The following is a 20,399-nucleotide window of genomic DNA, read 5'->3' as shown; positions in this document are numbered from 1 at the left end:
GTGTGTCCTATGCCTTAGCGGACAGCATGAAACCCACAAAAAATAAATAAATAACAGAGAGAGATTAATAATAATAACAACAGTTATTCTCATATGCTATTTTTCAATGTTTCAAGTGATGCAGGTGTTTTTTTGCCTGTAGGTTTTTTTAATTAAAAAAGCATAAATTTTTCATAATGTTTTTTTTATAGGTTTAAAGGGGGGCGTGAGAACCAAAAAGTTTGAGAACTACTGGTCTAAAGTTAACAGACAGTGTTTAGTGACTAGTATGTTAACAGACACCTGTTTACATATGTTTATTACAGTGACTTTGAATTACCTAAAGTAATGTGGTAAAACAACAGATTTGTTTTTATATTTCTGCAATCTACTTTAGTTTGTGTGATTTGTTACTGACTTTCTTATTAATGTTTACACCAGGCTTATTTGTCAGTGCCCATATTCACAAAACATCTTAAGGCTAAAAGTAGCTCATAACTCGCCAATTTAGGAGAAAATCTTAAAAATAATGGGCGTGTCAGTCCTAAATTTAGGACTCCTAAATTTTTGCTCTGAGTATTTCCCAAAGCATTTTAGCACAAAAACTAGCTAAATCTGTGAAAGGTTAGGAGTAGTGAATAGGACTCCTAAGTCACTAAGACCAAGCCACAAACTATCCTAAAATGGCTGTTGCCGGCAATCTGCCTTGGAATATAAACATTTTAGAAAAATTTGATGATTATGAGCTTTTAAAAATGTATATCGCCTTAATCGCGGGGGTATTATGACTGTTGTAGAACTTGTCGGGGACAATTTTCCTTTGATTAGCCTATATCCTTGTTTTCCTTAACCAGTTGGGCAAAAAGTAACAGCTCTTCTTGCGTCCAGTTTGGTTTTCTTTTACGTTTGCATGTCTTACTATCAGCCATAATCATTCCTCTCTGTTAATTAAAAGGCTGTTTATAGCCTTTTAGCCTGACTCTTAGCCTGCATTTCAAAATATTTATTTGAATGTGGCAATTAACATTTTTATTTTTAAACCTTTATTTGAATATGGCAACATAAAATCGTGCTCTACAATATTTCTATGAATAAATCTCTGACAGAGACTATCATCCAATCACTGTGTGCATACTTAGTAAGCATGCTGACATCATCCATAGCAACGAGGTCAACCCCACCCTTACTCTTATCTTAAGACTTCTCTCTATTCCTTAGTAAAAGTTTGTCTCAGCAGCTTTGTGAATTGGTTTTAAGAGAAAACTCTACATCTTAAGGCTAAAAGTAGCTCATAACTCGCCAATTTAGGAGAAAATCTTAAAAATAATGGGCGTGTCAGTCCTAAATTTAGGACTCCTAAATTTTTGCTCTGAGTATTTCCCAAAGCATTTTAGCACAAAAACTAGCTAAATCTGTGAAAGGTTAGGAGTAGTGAATAGGACTCCTAAGTCACTAAGACCAAGCCACAAACTATCCTAAAATGGCTGTTGCCGGCAATCTGCCTTGGAATATAAACATTTTAGAAAAATTTGATGATTATGAGCTTTTAAAAATGTATATCGCCTTAATCGCGGGGGTATTATGACTGTTGTAGAACTTGTCGGGGACAATTTTCCTTTGATTAGCCTATATCCTTGTTTTCCTTAACCAGTTGGGCAAAAAGTAACAGCTCTTCTTGCGTCCAGTTTGGTTTTCTTTTACGTTTGCATGTCTTACTATCAGCCATAATCATTCCTCTCTGTTAATTAAAAGGCTGTTTATAGCCTTTTAGCCTGACTCTTAGCCTGCATTTCAAAATATTTATTTGAATGTGGCAATTAACATTTTTATTTTTAAACCTTTATTTGAATATGGCAACATAAAATCGTGCTCTACAATATTTCTATGAATAAATCTCTGACAGAGACTATCATCCAATCACTGTGTGCATACTTAGTAAGCATGCTGACATCATCCATAGCAACGAGGTCAACCCCACCCTTACTCTTATCTTAAGACTTCTCTCTATTCCTTAGTAAAAGTTTGTCTCAGCAGCTTTGTGAATTGGTTTTAAGAGAAAACTCTTAGCTAAAAACTTTTACTGCTATTTAGGAGAACTCTTAGTGGTAAGATAAAATGTTTTGTGAATACGGGCCCTGGCCTACAGAAAAGAACATTTATGTTTAATCTAATAGTGTGTTGGTCATACTATACAATGATTTATAGCTTGTCTTTTTTGAATAATACAGAACATAAAGAGCTTTAAAAAATAATTGCATATTAAATCGCAATATTGGTAAAAAAAAAATCGCAATTAGATTATTTTCCAAAATCGTTCAGCCCTAATGCAGACTACAAAGAATTTGTCCATCCCAAAAAAATGTTTTCCAGTGTAACTGACAACAATGTGTAATTTACTTATCTAGGTTATGTGCCCATAGATTTGATAACTTAAATCTCGCAAATTTTGGATATTCCAGTGACTAGTTTTTCCTCAGAGCACACATTCGAGTCCTGGTACCTTCTAAAAACATTATTCTCTGAGAGACTAATTAAAGGAATAGTTCACCCAAAAATGAAAATTCTGTCATTAATTACTCACCCTCATGTCGTTCATCTTCAGAACACAAATTAAGATGTTTTTAATGAAATCCATGAGCTTTCTTACACTGCATAGACAGCAACGCAGCTGACACGTTCAAGGCCCAGAAAGGTGGTAAAAACATTGTTAAAATAGTCCATGTACATCAGTGGAGCCTTAATTTTATGAAGCAATGAGAATACTTTTTGTACCAGAAGAAAACAAAAATAATGACTTTTACAACTATTTCTTCTCCTCTGTGTCAGTCTTTGACACATTCATGACAGTACCACGATGCATGCGAAATTGTTGAATAAAGTCTTCATTTTTGTTTTCTTTGTGCACAAAAAGTATTCTTCTAGCTTCATAAAATTATGGTTGGACCACTGATGTCACATGGACTGTTTTAATGATGTCTTAACTACCTTTCTGGGCCTTGAACATGGTAGTTGCATTGCTGTCGATGAAGAGTCAGATAGCTCTCGGATTTCATCAAAAATATCTTAATTTCTGTTCTGAAGATGAACAAAGGTCTTACGGGTTTGGAACGACATGAGGGTGAGTAATTAATGACAGAATTTTCATTTTTGGGTGAACTATCCCTTTAAAAGCTAAAAATATTTTTGTATAACTTGAGGAAAAATGCAATTTTGAAAAAACTCAATTTTTGTGTGCTATATGTATCAGTTGATCTATAGGTGATCAGACTAAGAGGTGAAGACTATAAAGGTTGTGATATATTTCTTTTAGAACGGTCCCAGTGCTCGGTCGTGTCACAAAATGTGCATCGACTCTCAGCGGAGGCAAATCTACACTCTGGGCCGTTATCTGGACTCCTCTGTCAGAAACAGCAAGTCACTAAAGAGTGACTTCTACTGCTATGACATTGACGCCAACACGTGGACTCTCCTAAGCGAAGACACGTCTGCTGATGGAGGACCCAAACTCGTGTTCGACCACCAGGTACGCATTTTATATGGATATATGCCCACACACCACCAGGAGTCTCCCTTGTACAGGTTTATTATGAACAGTTCAGTATCTCTCAGGTATTTGGACAAACCGTCTGCCTTTCTCTCTCTCTCAGATGTGCATGGACTCTGAGAAACACATGATTTACACTTTTGGTGGTCGGATTCTGACGTGTAACGGCAGCGTGGATGACAGCCGGACGTCAGAACCTCAGTTCAGCGGGCTTTACACATATCAATGTCAAGCTGGCAGCTGGAGTCTGCTCAGAGAAGACTCATGTAACGCCGGGCCGGAGGACATCCAGTCCCGCATCGGACACTGCATGCTCTTTCACACGGTCCGTCTCCTTAGTAATGACCCATAAAGTGCTCTGAGCTGCAACTCATATTTGTTGCACGCTGACCTCATATTTTTGATAGATGCATTTGTGGCTTTTCTGGTATGAATTAGGACTTAGATATATATATATATATATATATATACCTGAATGTCATTTCCCAATAAAAATAAGAAAGTTGATTACAAAAATGGTTTTAAGACAGATGATTGGTGAGTTTTTGAGTTTATTGGTATAAATTTATTGGTGTTAAGTGGAAATTATGGGTGGTTTTGACAACAAATTTGATTTGACAATTTTTCTTTTCTCTCCCACAGAGAAATCGCTGCCTGTACGTTTTTGGAGGTCAGAGGTCCAAAACGTACTTGAATGATTTCTTCAGTTACGATGTTGATGGTGACCACGTGGAGATCATCTCAGATGGCACCAAGAAGGACTCAGGCATGGGTATGATGTCATTAGCATGATGTTTTGTGTCTTTTTTGATGTCATTTCAAGATTTATTTTTTTTGTCATACTGTAACAATAGCTATGTTTCCATCACCCTGCTTTTATGCGCATTTTGAAGTATCGCATTTGAAACGAATAATGGAAATGCCATATTTCGAAGAAAAACCCATTGAGGTGGTTTTTGCGAAAAAGGGTTCATGCGAATAATGGGAGTGCATTTTGAAATGCATTTTGCGAATGCATCAAAAAAAGTCATGTGACTTTGTGCTATGGGATGGCAAAACCTGACTAACCAGCAAACCGATCTTCTTGCACAGCATCTGAAATGTAATGGTCATTCTTAAATGCCCGTCTGTCATCAAAGTGTTTCTGTATAACTGCATCCGAACTGTCTTCCCACGACACGACTGCGTTCCCAAACAGCAGGCATCCGCTTCCGAAGGCAATGACCGCATTTATTGTTTCGTCTGCTTGCTTTGAGGCACAAACAATGTATTATATAAGAAAATTTTATATTCAGTGGCTTCTCCTACTTTTCTTAGTGATATTTAGTTCCAGTTTATCAGGAAGGGACGATTTTGTTCTCTTTGGCTCATTGGATGGAAACGGTGCTTATTCACAAATGCAATATTCCAATTTTGCACTTAAATTAAATTCGCAAACTTTGGATGGAAACCCAGCTAATGGCTCTTATAAAGCCGTGCCCTGAGAAGACACTCCTTAAAAGGAGAGCAGAGGAATCTTAAGCATGAAGGTGACATCAGGTTTAGAAATAGAGTTGAATCAGGTGGGGATTATGTCACTGCTGCTGCGGCCAGTTACGTGCAGCTTAGGCGAACATGTGATCTGTTGCAGTCTTACTGTTCAACAGCTAAATCAACTTGACATCATCTGTCTCCGTGATACTGATATACACAGATCTGCTGGTCTGGATGATAGTGATGAACGTTTCTCGTGAGAATAGTCCTGATGAGAGGTAAATATTACAGCACATTCCTGAGCAGGGATACAAGGTTTTTGAGGTTACAATATGCTGCTGTACAAAGTACACGCATTCTGATTCATCAAGATACTCTCCTCTGAAGACTCGGCATGAAATATACATTTTAATATTTAAAGTCTTCTCTGTTAGATTTGCAGCCTTAGATGACTCTGGTTATGTAAAACTGTATTTTTTTTTCTTGAGAAAATGCTAGTCTCACAGGCACTGTGTTAAGGGTGTTCAAGGGTATTGCTAGGTGCTTACTTCCTAACCCAAGTCTCAATGATATTCTGGTCCCTGCATAGGGCACAGATTCCTCCCTTATTGAACATGAGGGCTTTTTTTTTTTAAATTTTTTTTAAGAAACACAGTAGTGTTGTTATTATTAACTGAAACTAAAACTATTAAAATCATTTTCGGAATAAAGCTGAAATAAAATAAAATATTAATATTAGATGAAAAACAAATTAAGATTAGAAATGTTGGCAGCTAACTAAAATAAGTTATGTCGGAGGTATTAAAATTATAAATGTATTAAAAACTGAAATAAAAATAATAAATAAATAAATACATGGACAAGAAAATGGACATGATAAAACATGAACAAAAATGTAAAAAGAGCACTATCAAAAGTATAAAAATAAAAGTTCATTCAAAATACTATTAAATGCTATAATAGTATATCAATAATACTAAAATATCCCTGAAACACCTGCGTCTTCGCAGCATCTGCCCTCTCTCGGCACAAATCAGCATTAAACACTATCAATTTGAAGTTCTCAGAACTTCGATTGGCTTCTGAAGAACTGAGCGTGACTTGTGGTGATTTGCTCACTTAACACACACTCGTTTGATTACTCATGTTAGCCACACATGCATACAAATGAAACTCGCATGCACAATCAAGACTTAAAACAAAGCAGACTTTGTAAAATGTCTGTGATCAGCTTGGAGAAGAATTTGGTGAGCAGACAAGTCATAATGTCTGCACACCCACATAATGTCCCCCAAATTTTTCTTCGCTTTCTCTATAATCAGTAATGATAGCATGATATTGTGTCAAGCTTGAAGGAACATACCAAATCGAACAGCCAGTTCACAGAGTGGAGAGGCACTGAAGGTGAACGAGTCTAAGAGCTCTGTGAAGCCTGAGAGAGACTGTGCAGACACACTTCCTGTTCCCATAAACAGATTGTGTAAAATCTCAATGGGCGACTTGACGCAATGAGAGAGTATAAAAAGACCTCTGTGTTCTCTCTGTTATCGCGTTAGAAGAGGGGTGACAGAAAGAGAACAAAAGCTAGAAGGCAGCGGAGAGAGACAAAAATAAGACTGAACAAAACACAATTTACCAGGAAGGAAACAGTGAGCCCAAACAGTATGTTCACAACCAGACCTTAAAGGAATAGTTTACCCCCCAAAAATCATTTATCATGTAGTTCCAAACCAGGGTGATGTTTTTATGCTCAAAAAACAATACAAAATGTGTGTAAATAAAATGGAATTACAGGCCAGATTCAAATGACCTAAAGCCATCCTGGGACTTTATCCTGTTTATTTCACAACTACTTGCTAAATAAACATTCTAAAAAAAAAAATTGAGGAGAATGACATTTATTTGGGTCGAAGCTTTAGGAAAATTGAAGAGAATAGATACCATGGAGTGATTTATGATTTAATAATTATTAAATATCATTTTATTATTATTATTATTTCCTTAGTTTTGTATTAATATAATATTAAATATTGTAAACATTAATCTACAGCATTGCTTAAATAATCTTACAATTATATTTATATAAAAATAAATATTTATAAATATAAAAATACATTTATAAATATTACATATATATTTTTTGTATTTTTATTTAATAGCAATTCAGTTATATGAAGGTAATAAAAGAATAATGCGAAAATCAACAATAAATACAAAAATTAATAAAAGTATAAAATTAAATTCTGTAAATTCACTTGCTAATGCAATATTTATATCAAATTAAAATATATATTTTTAAATATTTTGTTATATTAATATAGTATTAATCAAACATTTTAGAACATTATTAAACAATGTATACAAATATTTAATATTATATCTATGGTCATATTAATGTACTAAAGAAATAATACAAAACTTCATGGCTGATTTAAATATAAAAAAATTATGCAAATTTTGGTAATTCACTCATCATTTCCGGGTGGGGCAAAACATTTTTTTTTTTTACCTTTGGTACAGCATTTGCCGAGTCTGGCTGAAACCATAGAAAAAATATTAAATTCAATTCAAGTTTATCTGTATAGCGCTTTTCACGATACAAATGATGGAAGAATGCTGTTTTTGAAACATGGGAAATATGATTTTCAAAAGACAAGTTGCTATCTAATATAACACCCAGATTTTTGACTGTTGAGGAAGTAACAGTACATCCGTCTAGTTGCAAATTGTAATCCAAGAGATTCTGTGTACTGTCTTTTGGTCCAATAAGTAATATCTCTGTCTTATCCGAATTTAATAGGAGAGTGATATATATGAAATAGAGGTGATTTGCATGTTATTTCCGATGATTACACCAAGCTGCTACATCATAATGCTTTAAACAGTTTATGCCTTCTCTTAATGATCTAAGCTTAAGTCTGTGTTTGTGTTGCAGTGCCAATGACAGGATTCACTCAGCGTGCCACCATCGACCCAGAGCTCAATGAGATCCACGTTCTATCAGGACTCAGCAAAGACAAAGACAAACGCGAGGAGAATGTACGCAACTCCTTCTGGATCTACGACATTGCACGCAACAACTGGTGCGTGAGTTCTTGGACACACTGTTCATCTGTACAGCACTGCACATTGAATGCTAATGAGTACACTTGACCTGTGTTTATATGCTGTGGCCCAGAGGACTGCCTGCATCGGTAATCCACAGAGCGCCTTCAGGCACTTGCCATACACTGCTGGAAAAGAAGGAAATCTTCAGTTATGATGAAAAAACATGCTCTTTCCTTCCTGGACTGTATGTTCTCTTTTCAGTGCATTGAACATACATTGCAGAGCCAACGATGAGCGTAAATGCATCATACAAAACCCCCTTATATAAATTGTTCTCAGCTTGCACACGCATTCACATATATTGAATAAAGCCAGAGCGAAAGTTGTATCGACCTTCAGAAAGGGAGTTGGTGACCATCAAACAGGAACAGAATGTTCCCTTCTTGCATGTGGGTCTGGCCGCTCATGTCAGCATGCGTGTGTGTGTGTATTAAATGTGCTTTGCACTTAAACTGGGGAAGAAAACCCTTTGTTCTGTACGCTAATTGAAGCAGTTGGCTTATAGCTTCTGAAAAATTGGATCTGGTGTACTGGTTTCTGTCATTTTGTTTATTTGACTTGATTTGGGTGGGTGCGTGTGTGTACACTTTTCTAGGACAGTATGCACAGTTTAGTATGAAAGACTAAGTCTGTGTGTTTGTCTGCAGGTCATGTGTTTATAAGAATGACCAGGCGGTGAAAGAAAATCCCACTAAGGCCCTACAGGAAGAGGAACCTTGTCCTCGTTTTGCTCATCAGCTTGTCTATGATGAGTTGCACAAGGTAATGTAGATCATTTCACTTCCACACCCATTGTCAATATGAATTGAATGTTTATGAACAGTGTGGTGGTGTGCTTTAGGATTGGCTGATTAGAAATCTGACCCGATAACCCAAAGTTTGTAGGAGTCAACCCACACTTACATCAAGGAAGTCAACATGAAATTAAAATGGGACCCTATTTATTTCTTAATACTTTTTTTTTAATCTTTTTGTTTTGTGTTGTTAAATATCCTTTAACTTTTATATATAATTTTTATTATATTATATTATATTATTCATTTTAACTTCAGGTTTCTTCAATAAAATGTTTATACTTTAAAAAATATATATAATGTAAAAATGTAATATTTAATAATAAAATGTAATATTAAAAATTCAATCAAATTATTACAATGTGTATATACTTTTATATTACATTGCACTTTAGTATTAATAGTATTACTACTACTAATAATAGTGTTAATATAAAATTAGGCCATAGAAGTCTTATTAACTAGCTATTTAATCATTTATTTTGTGATATTTAACACAATAAAATAATTATTTTTTTAAGAATGATTATGATTCTGTAGCCCAAAATGATTGCAAATGCAATCATTTTGCCATCATCTTGCCAGATGCAGCAGCTTTCAAATTATAAGGTTGTAACCTTTGAACACTTGTAGAGACGTCTAAATGTAAATTATATTTACCTCAGGCACTTTGACAGCTTGAGCTGATAAAACACTAATTTCCTTAATTGCTGTACTGATTAATCAAAGCAATTAGCAGGGGATTGACATGATGATATGGTACACAGGTGCATTACCTTTTCGGTGGAAACCCAGGGAAGTCCAGCTCACCCAAAATGAGATTGGATGATTTCTGGTCCCTAAAGCTGTGCCGGCCTTCCAAAGAATATCTGCTTCGACACTGCAAATACCTCATTCGCAAATACAGGTACAAATATACTTTCATGTGAGTACAAAAGTGCTTCACCTGTTACAATCTGCTGCTCAGTGACTCATTATTCTGACCGCACAGTTCTTGATTAGAAAATTGTGCTTAAGAAGAATGTTTACTGAATTGGGTCGTCTGGTCTCTCTCTGTCTGAAGCCAAAGAAAACTGTCAGATGCTCTTAGTTTCCAAACGTCGCTAGGAAAGTGTTTAGATATCTATTCCATGTTAAATACTTTGTGTCGAATGTTAATATGAAGAACATGATCTTGCTCTGATCCTGCAGTGTTCTGAATGTAAACCTTTAGGACCCAGCTGTATTATGTAATTGCAGTGTCATGCAGCACTGCAGTTAGTGATTAAATTACAGTAGTAGTTTTCCATTGGTGCATGCGATTTCTGCACTTTTAGTGCCATCTGGTGGCCATATTTGGTTACTTAATGGAATAGTAGTGTACCTAGAAATAAAAAAAAAATAAAAAAAACAGTCCCTAATTTTTTACTGGGGATTCTCAAATCTGGCTTGCGAGATCCACTATCCTGCAGAGTTTATCTCCAACCCTGATCAAACGCACCTGAACATGCTAATCAGTGTCTTCAGGATCATTAGAAAACCACAGGTGGGTGAGTTTGATCAGGGTTGGAGCTAATCTCTGCAGGAAAGTGGATCTCGCGAGCCAAATTTGAGGATATCTGTTTTTACATTTAAGAATGCAGAATTTAAGGCTAATGTTTACCTTCTGCTTGCTGTCTTGTGTGTGTTTGCAGGTTTGAGGAGAAAGCTCAGACCGAGCCCTTGAATGCACTTAAATACCTACAGAATGATCTGTCCCTTACCGTGGACCACACCGACCCCAATGAGACAAAAGAGGTCAGTACCCACCAAAAAGAAACTGTTACATTTAATGATTAAGCTTGTAATTAACAAACCTTTAAACTTTTGCTGTTGATTGAGTCTGTTTGTGCATTTACATGTATTTTAATAGTTTGATTTCAGTTGGACTAAAGCAAATATCATGTCAGATACTGAAAATGTATTAGGTCCAATACATAATTAAAAGTGCTTTTGTGTGTTTTTTTTTTTTCCCTGTAGTTCCAGCTCTTACCCTCTGCTCTGTTCAAATCCAGCTCCGACTTCATTCCTCTAGGTGAGAGCACTGTTTGATGAACATGATTGTCCTCTAATCACGTTTTTCTACAACTGTGGAAATCAATGCAGAAGCTTCTCCAATGTGCTTTGATTCTTATTAATGATTTTTTTCTTCTCTTCATCACAGGCTTTTCAGATGTGGATCAGACGTATGCCCAGCGCACACAGCTGTTCGACACACTTGTCAATTTCTTCCCTGACAATATGACCCCGCCCAAGGGTAACCTTGTTGACCTCATCACCCTGTAGCCACGCCCCACACAGTAGACCACACCCTCTGTAGACTTCTCAGACTCCTCCCACCCAAAACAGAAGTTATTTTTCTACATTTTCCACCCGAGGTGTGCCGTGCCCACCTACTGTGTTTCCTCCTACAGAAGTAATGCCACTTAAACGTCACCGAGATTTACTTAAAATGCAGAAATATAATTTTCTACTCTGGAGTGCCAGGGTTGTGCTTTTTTATTTTAAAAAGGTTTAGGTTTAAATTTGCATATCAGCCAAATTGCGCACCGAGTTAATTTGCCTATTCTTTCTTTTTTTAAACAAACTTAAGCTTAGTTTTTCTGGTCTGTTTGAGTTTATCATTCAAATTTTCTTTCATACAGGTTGAAATGTAGGTGAGTTATAAATCCGAACAGTTTACATCATAAAGGGGTGGATTTGATTTATGAACTATGATCATCATGGTTTCCTTTTTGCCTTGTTATTTTAAATCAAATTTTTATGGACAAATAAATGTGCGCTGAGCCAGTGGAGGCCGAAGGCAAAGATCAGAGCGCCCTCTAGAGTCAGTTCTCTCACTCTCAATTCTGTTCACTCTCAATACTGGATTTGAATACTGGCTTCCATCTAAACCCGCTGCTGCTATTTGATGCTGCCATGACATTAGTGCTTTCTTTGACTCTTTAATAGTGATGAAACGCCCGATTCCATAACTAAGTTCTCATCCACAGATCTTAAAAGGAATATAGTGACATGTTTGAGGTGTCATGCACACAGAACTGAACACAGAACTGTTTTCCACTGTGTGTGTAGGAACGCAAATATTATGATGCTTCATGGCAACACTTTGTACTTTATAAAAGGTCATTACACTTGTATCCATTAGCGAATGGATTAGCGAACACTTTGCTGCAATTAGACAAACCGAAGATGTGGATGATTTGATTTTTTGAAGTATAGATTGCTGTTTACTTCAGGTTGTGGCTGCTTTCGTCTGAACTCAATATAGTCCTGTGTTACATAGACTGTTCAGCTTACTGGTACCAACTCAAAGGACACTTATTGGGACCACCGAAGACAGAAGAGACCCCTCACTATTTATTATTATTATTATTTCTTGGTGAACTTGAGCCCTGAATGTCATGTCTTATGTTATGTCTATCGCTATGATGTCATAGAGACGTCTATATGTACCCTTCATTCCGTATGAGCTTCCGGATTGTTTACAATTCTGGACAGATGAAAGTGTTAGATGATAGTCTTCCATATAGTCTATCTGGATTACTTGGTCTCCATTTGTGTAGTGTTAGTTTAACAGCAGTTGTTTTTGTTATTCGTCTCCCTGTGCATGAGTAGGAAGTGTTTGCCCTGCAAAAACATTTTTCCGGTAATTGGATCGCTCTTAAATTTGCTGTAGTTTTGGCTTCACCCACGCAGAAACCAAAGGCTCAAAGAACCATAGGACAGTGCATTACGCTTCACCCTGCTGATTGTGTCCTCCCAAGTGTATCTCATATCTCAATTCCATGAACTCAGTGTTAGCTGTAATTTGGCTCTGTGGAGATACACTCACGGCGCACTGGAGTGTGGAAGTTTGTGATTGGCCCATTTGTGATTTCAAAGATTCAGTGCTCTTTATTTCTTTCCTGGCGTGAAAGCAATTTGGGTGTATATGATTTGGAAACCAGGGCTTACTTTTGCCTTTCGTAGATTTAGCATTGTCTTTGTGCCAGGAAGAAAGTTCCTGAAAAAAAAAAAAGTAGTATGAAAACAATGAAATTGAATATACACGAGAGGATCGACACTTACAACCGGAGACTTTTTGTCGCACTTAATGCCAAATACGTTTTCTTGCTTTCTGTGTACATTTCTGCAGTGTCAGATGAAGTGACTTTTTCTTTTCTTCTCTCCTGGAAATCCTCATCTCGTCGAGCCCGCGAGGGTACGTTGAGATGTCAGCACTACACTGTGGCTCTCATGAATGTGTAGAACCTATTAAAGAACTGCATTGTATGTAATGTACATAAAGAATAAAGATTGTATTTTGTTCAAGTTTTCTTAAATATTGTCTTGGTCTTCCGTTAACGTAGACCTATAAAACGTTATTTGAACAAATGAACAAAGTTATATTCGTCTAAGAATCCTGAAAAAAAGTGTTGTGGTTTCCACGGAACAATTAAGCAGCACAACCATTTTCAATGCTGATAATAAGAAATATTACTTGAGCAGCGAATGATTCCTGAAGGATCATATGAGACTGGAGGAATAAATTCAATTAAAAAATATATTAAAATACAAAGTTGTTTTAAATTGTAATTCACTGTAATTATTGTAAATATTTGTAGTTATTTTTGTTGTATTTTTATAATAAATGAACTTTTGTGAACATAAGAAACTTCTTTCAAAACCATTCAAAAATCTTACAGACCCCAAACCTTTGAACAGTAGTAAATGCATTGTTATCATTTAAGATTACGTGCCTCGACATGTCAACTATCTAAGAAAACGCACTTTAAAAACTTCTTATTTTTATTTTTATATTAGAAATCATGGCCATCCCCATCCAATCTGACAGAGATGAAGCTTCCAGTGTATCAGACCCCTGTCGTTCGCACACAGCAGCAAACTGACTTCAAAAACAGAATACAACTATAAATTCAACCTTAATACTTTGGTGGAAGTACAACAGCTAAACTGAGACAGCAGTGAATCCCTTATATTGAAAATGTGTGTAGTGCATGCAAATACAATTTTTACATAAAATACAAAAAAACATTTTTTGTTTTGGTGAAATCGACATTAAAACAATTAAATAAAATATCCCCAAAGAAAAAGGTGATCAATGACACATTATGATTTTTTTTACCGGTAACTAAACTTAAAGAATGTAAGTGATTTGTGTTGGATTTAGTGTCAAATGTTTCAGATTGACAAGACCAAAAACCTTCATACTGGCATGATTACCAACACAGAGACGTGAGTGGAGCAGATGGAAGATAATGAAAAAGTTATCTGCCAATCATGGAGTCACATACTTTTGACCCATAGTCTAATTTACCAGGACGAATTATCCATTGGTCCAAGTGTAATTTGGTGCCTATGAGTGTTAATCTTCCCTAATCAGAAAATGAACAAATTATGAAAGAAGCATAAAAATAAGAAGTATATACAAGCACAACAATTACATTCTGCTCAAAAAATAATACAAGGTTTCCACTGGATAAATGTGATTTCTAGGCCTCAAAAAGTCATGGGAAAAGTGATGGAAATTTCTATAGTAGTAATACAATGTATGCTCTGTTCTATCAGGTAGAAACAATTTTGTGAGTGTTCTTTCCATAACATCATTTTTAAAAATCAAATCAATGGAAAATATCACATAAATCCACTGGTCAGAATCTGTGAACCTTGAATCCTGAATATATCTTTTTTTTTATTTTTGTTTTTAGATAAAATAATTAGCATTGCTTGACAGCATCATAAGGCACACTCCTAATGCAAAGGCAGTGAAATCGAGGCCTTATTTTGGCCAGCTTCACATTTAGAGAATGCAGTCCCAACATGCATTGCAGTGGGAAAAACGTTCCAAGATGGCGAGCAAAACCTAAATTATTTTTTCATTCAATACTGAAAATGATTGGACCAAATCTGTTTGAAATCATAAATGGGTATATTACCTATTATTTGCTAGATATTTTGTGTTCATCAAATTGTTTATTAGAAAACTATTTGTTTTAAAGCATGAACTAATCCTGCTGAAGAAAAGTTAAGGCACAATGCATTGTCATTCCATTTACAGATTTTCCCTTTCCCATGCACAGTGACACGAAACCTAAAAACTTTTCGGCTATTTCTAGCACATACTTGACATTCAACTACTTAATTACAGCATATACACCCGGGCACCAAATGAAAACATTGTCGTTTGATAGTCTTTATGTCAATCTCTGCTTAATCTACATTCTGGCCGGTCACAATCTACCGTTATGAGAGCAGCAGGTTTCCTTCTCCAGACGGTTCATCTGATGCCTTTACAAGTGTGTGTCTTCTTCAGCAGGTATGTCCTCTTTCAGCAGGTTGTCTATGGGGACGATCCAGCTGTCGTTGAACTCCCCGTTCATTGTCAGTTTTTTCTCTTGCATCTCCGGCTGTACCTCCATCACCTCCAGTGTGGGATTGTCATGATAACCATTCTCCACTGTCTGCAGCTCTTCTGTCAGGTGTTGCTGCCAAGGGGAGAGTACATATAGGGATGTTAAACCGAGTAACGCTTTGGAATTCAGAACGTAACTTTCAACTTTGACTTGAGTCATTCCGAACATTCATCATTCGTAGATAAATTTATTGAAAATAATACCCGAATCAAGCAATGTGAGTCTGATTCATCTTTGTGTTTGGAAATTGAGCATTACCTGGTTCTTCCTGTAGGATCTGCGATGATAAGTGCAGTACGCAGCAAAGCAGCACAGAATGAGCACCAAAGCACCACAAGAAGCCAAGATGGCGATCAACGTGTCTGGTATCGTGTCCTTGTTTAGATCCTCTTTCTGTAAAGCATTATTGTCTGTAACTCCACTGACAGGTTCTAGAGGTTTGTAGTTTTCTGGCGGTATCTTTTGGTCGGCTGTAAATGGAAAAGCAATTGAATTACTATACATTTTATTCAGTATTTTATTGTTATTAAAGATAACCAAACACAATATGGCAAGCACTGATTTCAGTGGTTCCTCTGTATGAGGCTTTCATCTGTTTGGAAGCCGTAACAGTTCCCTCACCATCTATTGTTATTGTTGCAGTTAATTGCTTGTCATTAATTTCCACCATCACGGTGCAATTTCCTTTCATCTTCTGACCCAGCGTCTTACAGGCTTCACGGATGACATTCCCCTGTGCGAAACAAAATATTAAAATGCTAGCACTTCATGTTTGGTTGCATGTTTTGATAATTTTTAAGGAGAAAGTTTTGTGAAGTCGGTCACTTTGCTTACTGTTGTTGGCCAATAAATGTTTTCTGGCTCCATTTAATAGATTGTTCTGAATTGTGAGATAAAAAGTGTACACTGAGAATTTACTTTTTTTCTAAATTCTGAGTTTACACCTTGAAGTTCTGTTTTTTTTTCTTCTGTGAATTCTGAATTCACTCATAATAATTTTTTTACACGGAATAAAAAAGGTAATTGTAACTTTTCATCTCACAATTTCTACGTTTCTTCTTAGAATTGCTAGATGACCTTGCAATTCTTGTCAGAATTGGAAGTTTAGATCTCTCAATTATGACTTTGTCTTGCACTTTGAGAAAAAAAAAGTCAGAATTGCAAGATATAAACTCAGGATTGTCAGGAAAAAAGTCTGAATTGTGAGGATATTCACAATTACCTTCTTTATTTGTTTTTGTTTTTTTGGCGGAAACAGGCTTCCTTTGTGATAAGTCTTTAACACACTTTTTTAAAAAGGGTGATACAGGATTTCTTGTCATCTCAGTGAAAAATAGATGTAAGGAGACCTTTGGGGATCAATGACTGATATCTTTGTAGGACAAAAAATAGACATTTTATTGATAGATGTTTTTGTCATTCATGTACACACCTTACTGCTGCTGCTTAGATCAAAGGGATCCTGCAGAAGAGAAAATCAACATGATCAACAGGAACTATATAAGTATATATCAACAATATATAAGAAAAAGACATGAATGTAAATATTTTACATGATTGAATATGGGTTGAATGTTGACAGTCCCAGTATTGTCGTTATGTGTACGCGGTTCCAGAAGCAGGGCTGTTGTGATCGGAGCAATGGTTGTTTGTGCTTCCAGAGTCTGAAGACTCTTAGAAATAGTAGTTGTAGAATCTGGTGATGCTGTGGTGAGCAATTTAGCTGAAAATTTTTAGACAAGAAAAGTTAAAGCTTTTTAGTACTTCAAACTAATATTAGATTCTGTCTTCCTTTACTGGCCCTCATGTCATTCTGAACTTGTTTTTATTTCATCTGTGAAACACAAAAGAATATATTCTTAAGGCTGTTCACAATGTTCTTTTCCATACAATAAAAGGCTGTCAAGCTAAAAACATAAATTAGCATTAAAGAGGTCAACGTGTAAATAGTATTTGTGTGACTTGAAATTTAATGTTGGTTGAAATTAAGTTAATTGGAATGTGAGATGAGCATTGAACTCAAGATCTGAATGCAAGACTGCAGTAAATTGTGGGGGTTTATACTGACTAAATGACTGATTACAACTACACGGTCATTAAATGGTCAAAAGATGTACATTTAGGTCAAAAAAAAAGAAAAAGAAAAACAAGAAAATAGAAATGCTTGTATAGTTCAATCATTTACAGTAAGATCAATAAGATGCATTTATAAAACAGATAGGATGAATTTTCATGCAGACTCTAAGGTACCTCTGTTTGCTTTCTTGTGTTTTTAGGAGCATGAATGCCTCCTGGTTACTGCTGCTTTTATCGGATGTAAAGTATGAAATACTTGTGGCTCAATGAGGAAAGAAAGTCATAGGAGTTTGGAACAACATGAGGTTGAATAAATGATGACAGAATTTTATGCTGAAGTTGTGCAGTTCTATCTGTGCAGTTGTCTATTTATGTTGTAATCTAATATTTTTTTTATAAAGACTGTACCAATGTGAAGGAAAACTTACTTGGTGACCCAGTGTTGGCTTCTTTGCCAGTTATAGTCTGTTTGGAAGGGTCGAGTCGTGCTGCTGGGCCAGCTGGACCGGGTTGCCCGGCTGGGTCAGACGGATCGGGTTGCGCGCCTGGGTCAGACGGATCGGGTTGCGCGCCTGGGTCAGAAGGATCAAGTGATGCGGATGACATGCTATACAGGAGGACACCTATGGGAAACAAAGAAAACTGCTAGTTAAGAAAGAGTATAAGGATAATACTGGCCTGCAAACTCAAGATTTCTAATCGGTTCTGTGCAATTGCTATAATGCTGCATTATAGGTACATAATAGCAGTGTTGTACACTGTTTTTAAATGTTGGAGTCAAAAAGAGGCAGTGTTAACTGCTTTTATACATGCTAACAAGTAGCTTCTTTGCTGATTGCTACTGCAACAGTAATTGGAACGAAACAGTTTCTTGTATGTTCAGTCAAAAATTTAGCTACTTTTCAGGAGTATTTTTACTGAATGTTTATCTGGTAATAGACACTATAAACAAGAAGCAAGAGCTTAGCTTAATTTATTTATACAGAGTCAGTCTTTACATGTATTCCCTCTCGTATGTGAATATCATGTAGCCAAGCCTTTTAAATTATGCTTTTCACTCTGAAAGGTTCTAATTCCTGTATTATCACAGCAAATTTTTCTCAGCAGTATTTATTGTATACTTTAAAAAAAAGGCAGCCGGCGTACTCGTGAAGCTCAGACAGCGCGGATTTCGAACGGTGCTGCCGAGCATCCATCTGGTGAATCTCTGCTTTCTACCCTACAAAAGGAACAAACTTCTTCTGCTCTCCCGGACAAACAAGGATTTTTCAAACTCTGCTGCTCTGTGTTTCAGGAAAACCTGGCTGAATGATGCCATTCCGGACAGCGCGCTTCCTGCACTTCAGATCAGTGAAGATGATGTGCATCAGGTCTTCAGAAAGAGCAAGAGAAGAAAGGCACTAGGCCCAGACGGTGTGACACCAACCTGTCTGAAAACCTGCGCTGACCAGCTAGCCCCCATCTTCACACAGATCTTCAACAGATCACTGGAGCTGTGCGAAGTCCCCTCATGCTTCAAGCACTCCACCATCATCCCCGTCCCAAAGAAACCCAAAATTACTGTACTTAATGACTACAGACCTGTGGCTGTAACGTCTGTGGCCATGAAATCATTTGAAAGACTGGTTTTGGCTTATCTGAAGGACATCACTTAACCACCTCGCAGTTTGCCTACAGAGCAAACAGGTCTGTGGATGATACAGTCAACATGGGACTGCACAACATCCTGCAACATCTAGATAGACCAGGGTCTTATGTGAGGATCCTGTTTGTGGATTTCAGCTCGGCTTTCAACACTATCATTCCAAACCTCCTCCTGTCCAAACTAACTCAGCTATCCGTGCCCACCTCCGTCTGTCAGTGGATCACCAGCTTCCTGACAGACAGGCAGCAGCTAGTAAAGCTAGGAAAATTCTCATCCAGCGCCTGTACGATCAGCACTGGCCCCCCCCAGGGTTGCGTCCTCTCCCCACTGCTCTTCTCTCTCTACACCAATGACTGCACATCTAAAGACCCCTCTGTCAAGCTCCTGAAGTTTGCAGATGACACTACAGTCATCGGCCTCATCCAGGACAGAGACAAGTCTGCCTACAGACAGGAGGTTAAAGATCTGTCTGTCTGGTGCAGTCTTAACAACCTGGAGCTGAACATGCTCAAAACAGTGGAGATGATAGTGGACTTCAGGAGGAACCCTCCATGCTCTCCCTCCAAGACTGCTGAGCGAATCACTGGTACAACCCTCCCTTCTCTCCAAGGACTGTACTCATCCAGAGTGAGCAAAAGGGTTAGCAAAATCTCTCTGGACCCCTCACATCAAGCCCACTCCCTCTTTGAACTGTTGCCATTACCGAGCACCAGAACAGCCAGACACAGGAACAGCTTCTTCCCTCAGGCAATCCATCTCATGAACACTTGACAATAAACGTGGAACACACAACACTATTACACATTTATTTATTCAACATATACTTATTTACATTTCAAATTAGCAAATATCATACCTGTACATACATAATTGTCTATATTATATATTGCGTTTTTGCTATTTTGTACATTGTCTATTTTGTATATTTGTATATTATTCTTTTTATTATCTGTGTCCTGTATTGTCACTGTCATTCTTTTGCACTGTGGAGATTCTCTTACTAAAACAAATTCCTCGTATGGCAAAGGTGAATTTTCAGCATCATTACTGCAGTCTTCAGTGTCACATGATCCTTCAGAAATCATTCTAATATTTATATTCAATGTTGGAAACGGTTGTGCTGCTTAATATTTTTTGGGACCTGTGATACTGTTTTCAGGATTCTTTGATAAATAAAGAGTTAAAAAGAACAGTGTTTATTCAAAATAGACATTTTGTCTTACAATATACACTACTGTTCAAAAGCAGCAAGATTTTATAAGCTTTTATTCAGCAAGGATGTGTTCAATGGATAAAAAGTGATAAAGACTTATATTGTTAGAAAATATTTATATTTTGATTAAATG

The 20,399-nt window shown here is 36.7% G+C and overlaps 2 protein-coding genes across 3 annotated transcripts in view; one reads left to right on the top strand and one right to left on the bottom strand.

The window, feature by feature from the left end:
- Positions 1-13,241, top strand: part of mkln1 (muskelin 1, intracellular mediator containing kelch motifs) — a 24,838-nt gene extending 11,597 nt beyond the window's left edge. The window contains exons 10-18 of the mRNA XM_016443183.1: positions 3,290-3,502; positions 3,627-3,848; positions 4,166-4,295; positions 7,932-8,079; positions 8,752-8,866; positions 9,666-9,805; positions 10,572-10,674; positions 10,897-10,951; positions 11,081-13,241. Of these exons, the coding sequence (XP_016298669.1) occupies positions 3,290-3,502; positions 3,627-3,848; positions 4,166-4,295; positions 7,932-8,079; positions 8,752-8,866; positions 9,666-9,805; positions 10,572-10,674; positions 10,897-10,951; positions 11,081-11,202 (1,248 nt within the window). The 3' untranslated portion in view covers positions 11,203-13,241. The remainder of the gene's footprint in view (positions 1-3,289; positions 3,503-3,626; positions 3,849-4,165; positions 4,296-7,931; positions 8,080-8,751; positions 8,867-9,665; positions 9,806-10,571; positions 10,675-10,896; positions 10,952-11,080) is intronic.
- Positions 13,242-14,610: 1,369 nt separating this feature from the next.
- The window catches only part of podxl (podocalyxin-like), a 14,938-nt gene continuing 9,149 nt past the window's right edge, over positions 14,611-20,399 (bottom strand). Inside the window, exons 2-8 of one of the 2 annotated variants that reach the window (XM_016443185.1) lie at positions 17,835-18,031; positions 17,063-17,070; positions 16,886-17,030; positions 16,765-16,794; positions 15,954-16,065; positions 15,591-15,802; positions 14,611-15,404 (exon numbers count right to left, since the gene is read on the bottom strand). In XM_016443185.1, coding sequence (XP_016298671.1) covers positions 15,210-15,404; positions 15,591-15,802; positions 15,954-16,065; positions 16,765-16,794; positions 16,886-17,030; positions 17,063-17,070; positions 17,835-18,031 — 899 coding nt within the window. In that variant the 3' untranslated portion in view covers positions 14,611-15,209. The other variant, XM_016443184.1, reaches the window with a different exon arrangement.

This window comes from Sinocyclocheilus anshuiensis, unplaced genomic scaffold, assembly GCF_001515605.1.
Source record: "Sinocyclocheilus anshuiensis isolate Anshui unplaced genomic scaffold, SAMN03320099.WGS_v1.1 scaffold916, whole genome shotgun sequence".
In the NCBI taxonomy this organism is placed as follows: domain Eukaryota; kingdom Metazoa; phylum Chordata; class Actinopteri; order Cypriniformes; family Cyprinidae; genus Sinocyclocheilus; species Sinocyclocheilus anshuiensis.
Note: the sequence above shows the minus strand (reverse complement) of the source record. Positions and strands in the feature narration are given on the sequence as shown.